General features: G+C 35.8%; 1 protein-coding gene across 3 annotated transcripts in view; it reads right to left on the bottom strand.

Annotated features, from left to right (window-relative positions):
* Positions 1-1,261: 1,261 nt before the first annotated feature.
* Positions 1,262-12,040, bottom strand: part of LOC136853176 (CDAN1-interacting nuclease 1) — a 218,107-nt gene continuing 207,328 nt past the window's right edge. For all 3 annotated transcript variants that reach the window (XM_067128512.1, XM_067128511.1, XM_067128513.1), the window contains exons 4-9: positions 10,515-10,651; positions 7,254-7,333; positions 5,973-6,022; positions 5,437-5,570; positions 4,913-5,018; positions 1,262-3,004 (exon numbers count right to left, since the gene is read on the bottom strand). In XM_067128512.1, coding sequence (XP_066984613.1) covers positions 2,872-3,004; positions 4,913-5,018; positions 5,437-5,570; positions 5,973-6,022; positions 7,254-7,333; positions 10,515-10,651 — 640 coding nt within the window. In that variant the 3' untranslated portion in view covers positions 1,262-2,871. The remainder of the gene's footprint in view (positions 3,005-4,912; positions 5,019-5,436; positions 5,571-5,972; positions 6,023-7,253; positions 7,334-10,514; positions 10,652-12,040) is intronic.

The raw sequence follows: 12,040 nt of genomic DNA on the forward strand, positions 1-12,040 counted from the left end.
ATGCTAATGACTTTTGTCTTTTTATGAGCATATACTTTTCAATATTGATTTTACATGTACACATTGTTATCACATTGTTTTCATTATTACAGGATGTTGCTTCTTTCTCGCGATACTGAACTTCATTCTGACCCACAGAAACAATCACGGAAATGTATTTCATATAGCAATGGCTATGATTATATAAGAATAAACATGATTTGGGTATTGCTCCTGTCAATTTCGATAGCCTCTTTGTTCTGAAACTCGTGTCTGCCTTGTGTGCATTATTGCAGACCTGTTAATTCCAGGGTTCAAGAAGACCATTTTACTCAAGCTTAATGCCATTTCAAAGGCCCATGGAATAGCTCTATTTAGATTTCCTCCACAGTTCATAGGCTATGGTATGAGTATGGATGTCATGAAACATGGGTGGTTAGTGGACTCATCTGATCATAGTTGGATTAAAGTTAATGTGGAGATGAATCAAGTTATTCCAGATGTTAGCTTCTCAGGGAAGTTAAATTGCACTTAAAATCCAAGGTCGGTTGGGATGGTATTCACTGTGACCTTACTGAGATCAGATGGAGTGATATTTACAGAAGTCCAAATATTATCAAGTGTTTAAATGATCATCTTAGCACTGTGATTAAGACAATTACTTCTAAAATTCTCAAGTTTCGTCCTGAAGTCATGGTTTAATGTTGCATGTAAGCTTGCCTACCATGATAAACAAGAAACTTTTAATTTATGGAGGCACAATCTATCAAAATTTTTGTGGCATAATTCCAATGAGATTAGATGTCAAGCCCAGATTGTCTATGAGAGAGCTTATAATGAAGGTGCAGAAGTTTTGCTCTCCAGCAGTGATGACCCTAAGTGGAGGTCTACCTTAAATCATCACTCATTGGAACTGATTCTAGCATACCTCCCCTTGCAGGAGCTGATGGGACTGTTGTGTACTGCCCTAAACAGAAGGCAGAACTTTTGACTCCAGTCGTTGCTAACGGCACTACAATCTTGGTTTTGTAAATGTCTTGGTACAGTACTTGTGAGCACTCACTGACAAGTTTAGATTATTAGGGATTTGTGGATCTTTATCTTGAAAAGATAAAACGTGTTTCTGCAAAGATAAAATTTTCTCTTATATGATTACCAAACACACAAATGCAATTCTAAAAAAATAAGGACAACAGAATGTTCATTAAAGATGAAGTTGTACCGTACATGTTGAGAGAACACTGCTTTAAACCAGAGTCAAATGAGGGATAAAACAATTATGGTTTTAAAACGTTTATAATACTTGCTTATTTTCTTTTGTTTGTACACTTACAAGCTAAAAATAGTTTTCAATTCATAAGCCCTGAATATTTTTCATTTGCAAGCTAAAAGAAAACAAACTGAAATAAAAAAGACTGCATACAACCTATAAAAAACAACCCAGTCAACCTATAAGTCCAGTAAACAAACCCATAACACTGCCAGTAAAATAAACCATTTGATAGTTCAACATTTTTTTCTGCATTTAATTGACTTATACTGTGTTGAACTGTACCTGACGGGCGACATCAGTATGTTCTATGGGCTGAAGGAGGAAGTGGAGGAAACTGCAGGTACAAGAACCAGCACTGCCATGCGGCTGAATGCTTGAAATATGGCAGCCAAAATCAATCTTAATTTTTTTATGCTTTTAAGTGATTTATACTGTAGTACATTTCATTACTGTAAAGTATTATTTTATATACAGTACTTTAACATTTTAAATTTATATTCATGTGATTTTACACTTTTTATTGATTTTTGTATTTGTTTGTGGCTGAATGATATTATGTACTGTATATTTAAGCTTCCAAGGGGTTTTATTCTGTACAACACTGTATATTACTTCATATAATATTTCAACATCTGTTTCATGTAATTTTGCATTTTTTAACTAAATTTTGTATTTTTATACTTTTTTAATATTCTTTCCTTACCGACATAAATCGAACAAAATGATGTAAGTAAATTTTCATTCTTCCTTATTAGTTTTCATAAAAACTGCTGTAAAAATTGGCAAGAGACAAAACTTAGGATGAGTTATTACTGTGTTTATCTGCAGATTTCATACTGACCAAGTAGCTACTGTTTTGTACTGTATTTTGGTATACCACAATAAAAATCTAATAAACATTTTATCTAAATCTTCATGAGTGCATTCAGGGCTTATTAAATATATATTAGAGCAATGATGTTATTTGGTATGGCAAATGAAAATTTACAAAAATCCTTACAAAGTCTAAAACACATTACGTACAAATATGATCTTTATTTTTTGGCTCGAACATATCCAGTGAGTTACGAAACCCGATAGATTGAAGTCTGTTAGGGTGAAATGACAGTGATGCCAATCTTTAACATAACAGCTGTGTTAAACTTTGGTTAAGATTCTTAAAAGTGGCTACAACAATGGGCACATTTTGTTTTAGCTTGCAAATGAACTTAAAAATATCTCTCACCTAATATCCTCAGCACGTGGACATTAATATTCCATCACACAAATGTTGCATCAGTCAAAGTCAAGATACTGCAGAATATGTTGCATCAGTCAAAGTCAAGATACTGCAGAATATGTTGCCTCAGTTAAAGTCAAGATGCTACAGAATATGTTGCATCAGTCAAAGTCAAGATATTACAGAATATGTTGCATCAGTCAAAGTCAAGATACTGCAGAATATGTTGCCTCAGTTAAAGTCAAGATGCTGCAGAATATGTTGCATCAGTCAAAGTCAAGATATTAGAGAATATGTTGCATCAGTCAAAGTCAAGATACTGCAGAATATTCTAAGTCTTTTACGTACAAAATGAAAGACGACCAAGCCTCTGCCTTCATGTACCCTAAAATCCTAACCATCAGGATTCTGACAAGGGGTTCATGAAAGTTATATTTGTCGGGAAACTGTCCATTATGACGATTCCTTTCTCTCTATGTTCGTCTAACTCTTCAATGTATCCAAACCAATATATAACTAATCCTGGACCAAACCTGTAATAGAAAAATGTTATACTTTAAAGGTGAAAAACTACAAATTCACATGAAACTTGAAATATTAATATTTCTCATGTCCTAACAGCATAATCTTCTTATTTTACTTATACTATAACATAAAGAGATATCTTTTTTCTGTATTTCCCTTTACCTCCTCTACTTCTTCCTAATGGACACCCTATTCTTTGGAAGCTAGAATTTTAAGTCAATGTCCTCCATGGGCTTGTTCCATATGAAAAGGGTTCATCTTCTGAATAATAATAATGATAATAATAGTGCTACAGCCATTCAACCTCTTCTTTAGGCTTACTGAAACAGCAAAATCTGATAGCACTGATGTAGCCAATGAACCTGCTATTCTTTGTCCACGAAGGAAAAGTCAAGGGCTTAGTCATGCAACATGAATGAGACTCATATGAAGAAGTTGCAAGTGAGAGAAACTCTGGCTGATCCCCAATCCAAAGACAGAATACACTCTAAACACTGGTGGTGGAAGAAAAAAATCGCAGCTTAACCAATGAACATGAGACCTCATGTTTGTCAGAGAAAAATTTGGCACCCATCCACCAACAGCATGGCCGACCTAAACAGATACTCAATGGATAACATAAAAGATAGGCCTTCTTTCATATCTGCAAGGGAAAATAATGCTCTTCATTATAGATCAGTTCACTGACTCTGAGGTTGAAGAGACAGCAAGATAGTATACTGAAGTATATTTTACCCAACAATGCCTGCAAACTCCTGGTAGCTGACCCAGGACAGGCTTTTTGTGCTACCTGAAAGCAGAATCAAATACTGAGGCCTCAGTATTTGAGGTCCAGGTTGGGTTGACAGTGAGATTACTGTAGAGATTTCCTATTCAATCATGTTTACCAGTTCATGGCACCTGACCAAAGATGGACCATTTGTCCAATCTAAAAGCAAAGCTAACTACTGCTCTCCTTTCTGAACCAGTTCATTAAGGTTGAGGATGGACCAACTGCAAGATTACTATCTGCAAACTTCTAGCAGCTGACATGCTAATCTGCTGGTTGCAGGAACACATCCATATCCATGAAGCTCTTGATCATTATTTCTGTTGATAAATTTGGCTAAAACTTTGTTACTGTCAGGTGCTGGCATTTTTGGCTGGTAAAACACACCCTATTACCTGTTACAGTGAATACTACAAAAATACCAAAGAAAAAGAGCCATCTTGAAGGTCCTCGACTTCAAATGTAGTGAAGATCAAGTTGACAAAACAGAAACCCTACAGCCTCCCATTATTAGTATATTATACACACTTCTATCCAACATATCCTCCCCATTCTCATTGTCAGATCAAACCAGATTCAGGGCTGAATGAGTGCTGTATGATAAAATCCATCACAAGTCAATAGCTTTGTTATTACATCTTCACTGTACTTCAAAATGTTGTCCCCGAAATAAAAACCCTGCCTTCCCAATATGTACCCAATTTTATCTAACATTGCATCTCAACAGATTTTTGATGTATCTTTTTTTCTTTGTTATTCCATTCACATACATAACCACCACTGATGGGTATCTTCCCTCTACTAAAAAGATTTTGCAGAACTCCTGCTATCTTCCTTTATTTAATTAATGATCCACTTCTTTTGACGTTATCCAAAACAATTATGCCAAATAAATTGTATGAGTCAACTATTAGAACTTTTCAATCATCAGTAATTGTAGTTATTAGTTTATTTTCCTGCCTTCCAGTCACTGTCTATTATTACTATCAATTTAAAATTTCCAAGTTTCTTATGATTTATCTTCGCTGTCCCCAATCAACTCTCATTTGCAATAACAGCCATTTTAAATTCCATTCAGAGTCCCATCTTCTATTCCATAAACAAAACCAAACACTCACAAGTGTATAGTACAAAATGAAATTCATACCTATTCCAGTAACTCCAAAGTTGATCTTTCAAGTATGTCCGGTGGCTTTCTTCATCACCAAATGATGCTTTACTTTCAATCCAGTTGATGACATAACCATCAACGGCTGGAAAATCAAATGAGGTGCCTAAATTAAGTCTGACCTCCCATTGTAAGATAATAAGACTTTTAATACTGGACCAAACCACTTGCAGCTTCATATTTTGATACTCTGTTATCATTACATTCTTAATTATTGCAGTTTCATAATCTAGCTTTTGAAAATAAGTAAATGATTCAAATAATTATCAATACATATTTTGATTCTGCATTATTAAGCTTAACTTTATAACCTTCCCCTTCAATTAAAATATCACTAAAACCATAAAGTCATGAGTAAAAAAACAAAAATCACACAGTATTCTGATTTGATACAAACTACAATCCATTAATCATTACTGTTACATTTGGCCTGAATTCGTTTACTGTCTATGAAATGACAAATCGATCTACTGCATCGTTAACTTATACAACTAAGTGCTTACCAATTGGTATGTTGAGTTTAACATCTGGAGTTTTATCATAACCTTTAAGGCGAAGCTCATCTTCATTCTGGAAGCTGATGTTTAGCTTTTTGAGCTCGTGAATCAGTAAAAACTCATATTCGTGTCCAACCGAGCTGCAAATGAAAAAAAAAAATTAAATTGGTCACATCTGTGACATGATGAGAACAGGATCATCAACATAAAATATAAAAGATTTTTGCCTTCCACAGTTTCCAAGGGAATGAAACTTTATTCTAAGCTTGCATTGATCATACAACTCATGAATAATGTCACATATTTACACTACTAGTATTTACGTTGCATCCTATGTCAACTCAGTAATTTTCTTTTCAAATGGTACAAAGAAATATATCTAATTAATCTTGAAGGCAAAATGTTCCATTTACCTTTTAAGCAATACAATTATAATCTGTTTGCATAGTTCAGTACATACTAGAGTTTAGACACTTCTCTTGAGATTGTTCTTTGAAATAACTGATCAATACAAAAATTCCATCTGCATCTCATATACTTACTGTTTGATACTATCAGCAAATGGACCATATGCATCATCTTGCAACAAACACTGAAAAATAAGCAATTAATTTTAAAAACTGTCACAGATAAAAGTAAATATATAAAATTTTTCTATGAAGCATACATACTGTGATTTGTTTTCCAGACATTCCTTAGATTTGATAGTCTTTTGTCACAGACGGAAAAGTCATGGCAACTTATAATACATATGCCACCTCAACCCCCGGATATCTATCAATCCCATTCCTTATTTTTTGTAGAAATTGTATGAATAAAAATAACAAATTAAAAAGAAATTTGTATTTTTCCTGATATACAAACCCACAACATCATATGGTTAGGATATCCTTAGCACACATGCGCAATGACGGCTATAAATAGCCTTGTTTTGAAGAATACCACTGGCTAATTAAGGGCCACGTAGGCCTCTCAGACTCCAATTGTTCCTCAGCTGTCATAGCGTCAAGACGTGCTATTATACGCTCTGCGTATTTTCAACTCGCTTTGTATTTTGGAAGGTTTTGAGAGGCTTTAACTTTTTCCACTGGTCTTCCTCTTTCCTATTTTGGTCTTACTTGAATTTTTATTTAAACAGACGACCAAATTGTTCAATCCCGTAGTGTTTGCATGTGCCTCTATAGAACCAGGAATTACAGTATTCACATAAAACATGTTTATCTCTTCAGACTGACTGTCATTCTCTGCACAAAGAGGCTGGATCATGTGGGCTATTCAACAACTATTTCTGGGACAAATGAGCAAGATGAATTCGAAGAGGAGAAAAAAATGACTTTAATGTGGCTCTCTTTTTGGTCTGAAGAATGCCACAATTCACTGATGGGTCTCTGTTTTAATTACTTGTTATGAGATTCATTATTCCACAGTCTGCCGTTTATTAAAAATTATGGGTTTTGGAGATATTTATCAATCACTGACAGGAATGGCTACTGTTGATCTGCTCGTAGTAGCTGCAGCCTTTGCTGCTTAACCAGTACCTTCGTTTCCCTTTGTTTATTAAAGGACAGGGATCAATCATATTTAAAATTTACACCAACTTCATATAACATGAAGAATGAAAACTTTTAGTCTTTTAGTCCAATAAGTATTTTTAAAGTCAATGAACATTAAAACTTAATGTGGAGGCATGCTGTCAATAATCTTAGGAGATGAGTTTATTGCAAACATTTATTCTGTGAAAATGGAAGAATTATTATGTACATTCTATGAACTGGTGTTCATTTTCTTTGAAGTAACAGTCAACAAGAGCAAGAACTACTTACCAAGTAAACTTCAAAACTGAGATCTCTATCCTCGATCAGTGTGGTGTCACGCAGCAATCGATTTATTTGGGACTTCCCAACTGCAAGAATGAACATGCGTCATTACAGGGCAATATTGTTATAAATTAGTTTGAGACAAGACTCATATTTCTAAACTCTTTCTTTTGGGCTCACCCATAAGGATTCATTCTTTAAAGACATTAGCATAGAAGAAAATAGGGGTAAAGTTGGATAGCTGGGGGAGGTGAGACTAAGCAGAAGGGAGAGAGTAAACTGCAGAATGCCATACAGCTAGGGCTGAAGACACTTCTTCATCCCCACCACTATCCTCAACTAGGGGTTACTTGCCTCGTCACATATTCTCCAACTATATCCATTGAAAGTATCTTCCTCTGCTAAACCCTTCTCCAAATCCTACATCCCTTTATCATGTCATCTAATCCTCTGCCCCCTTCTTGACCTTCTATCTCTAACAAGTTCTACCCAAGACTTCTTCACTTGTTCCTCCTCACTCATCTGTACCACTTGCCCATAACATCCTAATCTCGTCTCTCTTATTATGTCAGTAGTCTTTACCACCCTCGCACTTTTAATTTTGTCATTTTACAGTCTCATAAACAGTGAGATCCCCAAAGCTCACATCAGCATCCTCATTTCTGGTTGCTCCTTCATTTGTTCCTTGTTCCTTCTTAAATGTCCATTTTGAACCATATATCATCACTGGTTTGATTACGGCACAAGGTACAACAGATCTTTATGTTCAGTTTATTTGGCATTTTTTTGTCACACACAAACCCTGGCACCTTCCTCCTTTCCCCCAAAGCTGCCTTTATCCTATTTCCAACCTCAGCTTCGTACCCTCCCTCTTGCCTTAAAGTTGATCGTAAGTATTCTAAATTCTTGACCTGTTTCAACCTAAGCCTCTTCTTGGACTCTATAACCTCACTTTTACCCACACTTACCTTCAAACCACCCCATTCCAGAGGTTCCTACCACTCTCCTACCTTTCCTTAACAATTCTTCTTCTGTCTCTGCCATAATCACCATACTACCTGCATATTACAACTGCCATAAATTTTCATTCTGAAGCCCTTCAATCAATACATCCATAACCATTACAAGCAGAGATCAGCCAAGTGCCAATCCTTGAAGTAAATTAACTCCAACTTCAAACACTTTTGTATTTTGGCAGGCTGTTATTACTGCCGTCCTTGTTTTCACATACTGTATATCATTTCAACCAACCTAACCAACTTTTCTCGCACTTTGCTCTTCCTTGAACACCTAAACACTACATCATGGTATTCTATAAAATGCCTTCTCTAGGGCTATAAATGCACACAGAACTTACAATTACCTTCTAGCCTCTTTTCCTGTAACTTTCTTATTATCAAAACAGCATCAACTGTACCTCTCCCTCTAATAAATACATACTACTCTTCACCAATCTTCACAATTGTTCCTCATCTCTCATTAAGTGTTCTTAATACAAATATTCCAAATGTTCTTTTACTTTGATTCCTCTATAATTACCACACTCCGGAGTACCTCCCTTCTGTTTATTCACAGTTATCATCAGACTTTCTTCCCAGTCATTTGGCATTACTCTATTCCCTCTTCCCAGATTGTCCTTAACAGTTCTAGTATCCATCCTTCCCCCTCCATACTTAGTATCTTCAGCATTGCAATTTACTGCACACTCTTATGAACCAGGTGCTTTGCCATCCTTCATTTTACTTATTGCCTTCTTTAGGACTATACATTGTATCTCTCATCTTCAGTGTGACATATTGTATGTGGTACTACTTAAGGGAAATAAACATGGTTCTTTTATAGATAGCAGACTAAAAACAAGTGAAATGTTCTGCACATCAATATTTTAGTTCTGATCAACAAAGCAAACTAAAATTCTACTTATACTAGAACAACTAAAGGAGGTAAAAAATATTCTGAAAGTATAGACAATAAATTTGCCATGAAATGTTTACAAACCTATTGCACACATGCTTCATTCCCAATCAAATGGTAATCCGAGTCCAGTTTTTGACAATTACATCAGTCACCACCCAAAATACTTATTGCTATTAATCCAAACATACGTGTGGTGGACATGACTGGTTGTGTACCAAAATATGAAAGACACAAGACCATGGTTATTCAAGGTTAACATCCATACATCCACTTTCTCTTTGTTGCAACACTTCAGTGAATTGTATTCTTCCTACATTTCATTAAATCATCATCATAAATGTTTTTACAATAGAATACAAAGAATAGAATGTAGAATTTAGGCCAAAGGCCAAGTGCTGGGACCTATGAGGTCATTCCGTGCTGAAAAGGAAATTGACAGTTTTGAGAAATGTAATAGAAGGAGAACCTCGCAGTTGCACAATGAAACAGTTGTTAGAAAGAGTGGAAAGTCAGATGAAGAAAGAGACTATGAGAGGAGGTACAGTGAAAGGAATAAAAGAGGTTGTAGCTAGGGGCCGAAAGGATGCTACAAAGACCCCTAAGTAATGCCTACAGTGCAACACGAGAAGTGTGCTGAGGGCTCTGCCCCCCTACGGGGATAAATGTTTTTAAGCTGGCGTTTCCCTTCATAGGGTAAGATGGATAAAACGTCTCTCCACTCTCCTCTGTCCTTGTGCTCTTTCTGCCCGAACTGCAATCAGGTCCAGGTCTTCGTCTATCCCCTTCCTCCATGATTTCCTGGGCCTCCCTATAGCTGTGATTTATAGCCTCCTAACTTTATACGTTCAAGATTACGATAATTTTGAATCCTTATTAATAATTTAGACTGCTTTACAGATACAATGCTATACCTTGCTCATTCCTGTTAATCTTTCACCTCATTAACATTATTAACTGTACATTAAATTATCTTTACATTATATTGTTAGCTTTTTAAATCTACCTTAAACCAGCCTCCACAATTTAAGCTAAATAATGCATTATGGCATTACTCATCAGCTTTTCTATATTTTTAAAAGTTCCTAACGATAAGGAGTTCTGTGATCATCTGGAGAGATGTACCAACACTTGCAAAGGCAAACTGCTGTGATCTTGTACCAGAAAATGTGTATAGACATATTAGCTGGGCCTTCATCTTCAGGAAACAATCACTAATACAGAGCAACAGTAATGTTAAAATAAAACACAATTCTTTCTGGGCGATTGCTAACGCACCATATTGACAAAATGTTTTTTTCTTATGATTGCGCCTTAATTCCTTCAGAAAAATGTTACTACTAGATGCCTTACCTGTCATTTGAGGGCAATTAGTATTCAAATACTGTTCTAAAATTAACTTTGAAAGCATAGAGGCCGAGTAGTCCATCTCCTTCGCCATCCTCACTAATATTTCTGGCGGCTCACCTGACTCAATCTTTGAAAGATATCTGAAAAAGTAATAAGAAATGAGTTCTGATGAAAACAACATTCTTTATTTAAGGGGGAAATGCGAAGTAAACTATACTATACACTTTCTTACTGTACTATCAAAAAATAAATAAACACGAAAGTTTAGATTTGCACAAAGAGCTACAAAATTTGATTCAGTGAAAAAGGAATAGATATTCACTCCAATTTGTTTATCCTTTACACTGTTCTTATAAAGGTAGTCCCAGGATTACGACAGGGTTCCGTTTTTAAGCAGCGTCATAAACCGAAAATCGTCGTAAATCGAAAAATCGTCGAAAATCGTCAAAAGTCCTAAGAAAACCTTACTTTTAATGCTTTGGGTGTATTGAAAACGATGTAAACTGCATTTTTATTGAGTTTTTCATAAAAAAAACCTCCAAATTTTTATCATTCTGCCGTTTTGAAGCCATATTCTTCTGTCGTAACCCTGGAACATGTGTCATACACCGGAAAATAATTTCTGATGAATATATTTGAAAACCTCGTAACCTCGGAATGTCGTAAGCCGGACCTGTTGTAAACCGGGGACTGCCTGTATACACTATGCCAACAGCCTTAGTACTTCTGAAAGCAATGAACAATGATCTTTTTTACCATCGTGACCCTAACTCAAAAATGGATGCAGGGTATACTGTATCTTTCGGGAGGAAGGCCCAGTGTATAAAGTGGCCCCCACAGGGAACACAGCAGAGATTCACTCATTTCTTTATACATCCCTTTGACCATCATTTTCTGCCACCATAGTCTGTACTGATGTTTTCATCACTACATCCTCAATATACCTCTTTAATAATAAGTGGTCCATTCAAGCTAAACAAATTTTCTTAAAAATAATTAAATATAAAAGAAAAATATATAAGAAGTTTCAAGATGGTCCAAAATAAATGGAAAGTAATGGGAGGTTTTGGAAAAAAAGAATTTCACAAAACACTGTGGGCAGTAACTTGTTGTCCCACTCCATTCTTAGTCTACTATACAGGCAGTTCCCAGGCTAAGACGAGCTCGGCTTACGACGTTCCAAGTTTACGACGCTCTCCAAACATATTCATAAAAAAAATTATTTCCCGGGTTACAACGTCGATCTGACAGAAGAAATACGGCTCCAAAATGGCAGAATGGTCAAAATTTGGAGGTTTTTACATGAAAAGCTCAATAAACATGCAGGTTATGTCGTCTTCAAGACACCCAAAAGATTAAAATTAAGGCTTCCTTAAGATTTTTATGATACTTCGGGTTATGATGGTTTTCAGCTTACGACGCAGTGTCGGAACAGAACCCCTGCCGTAAACCGGGACTGCCTGATTTGTGTTATTCCCTATACAGGCAGTCCCCGGTTATCTCCGGGGTTCTATTTCTGAGGGTGTGAT

The sequence above is a fragment of the Macrobrachium rosenbergii genome, chromosome 26, assembly GCF_040412425.1.
Source record: "Macrobrachium rosenbergii isolate ZJJX-2024 chromosome 26, ASM4041242v1, whole genome shotgun sequence".
Classification (NCBI taxonomy): domain Eukaryota; kingdom Metazoa; phylum Arthropoda; class Malacostraca; order Decapoda; family Palaemonidae; genus Macrobrachium; species Macrobrachium rosenbergii.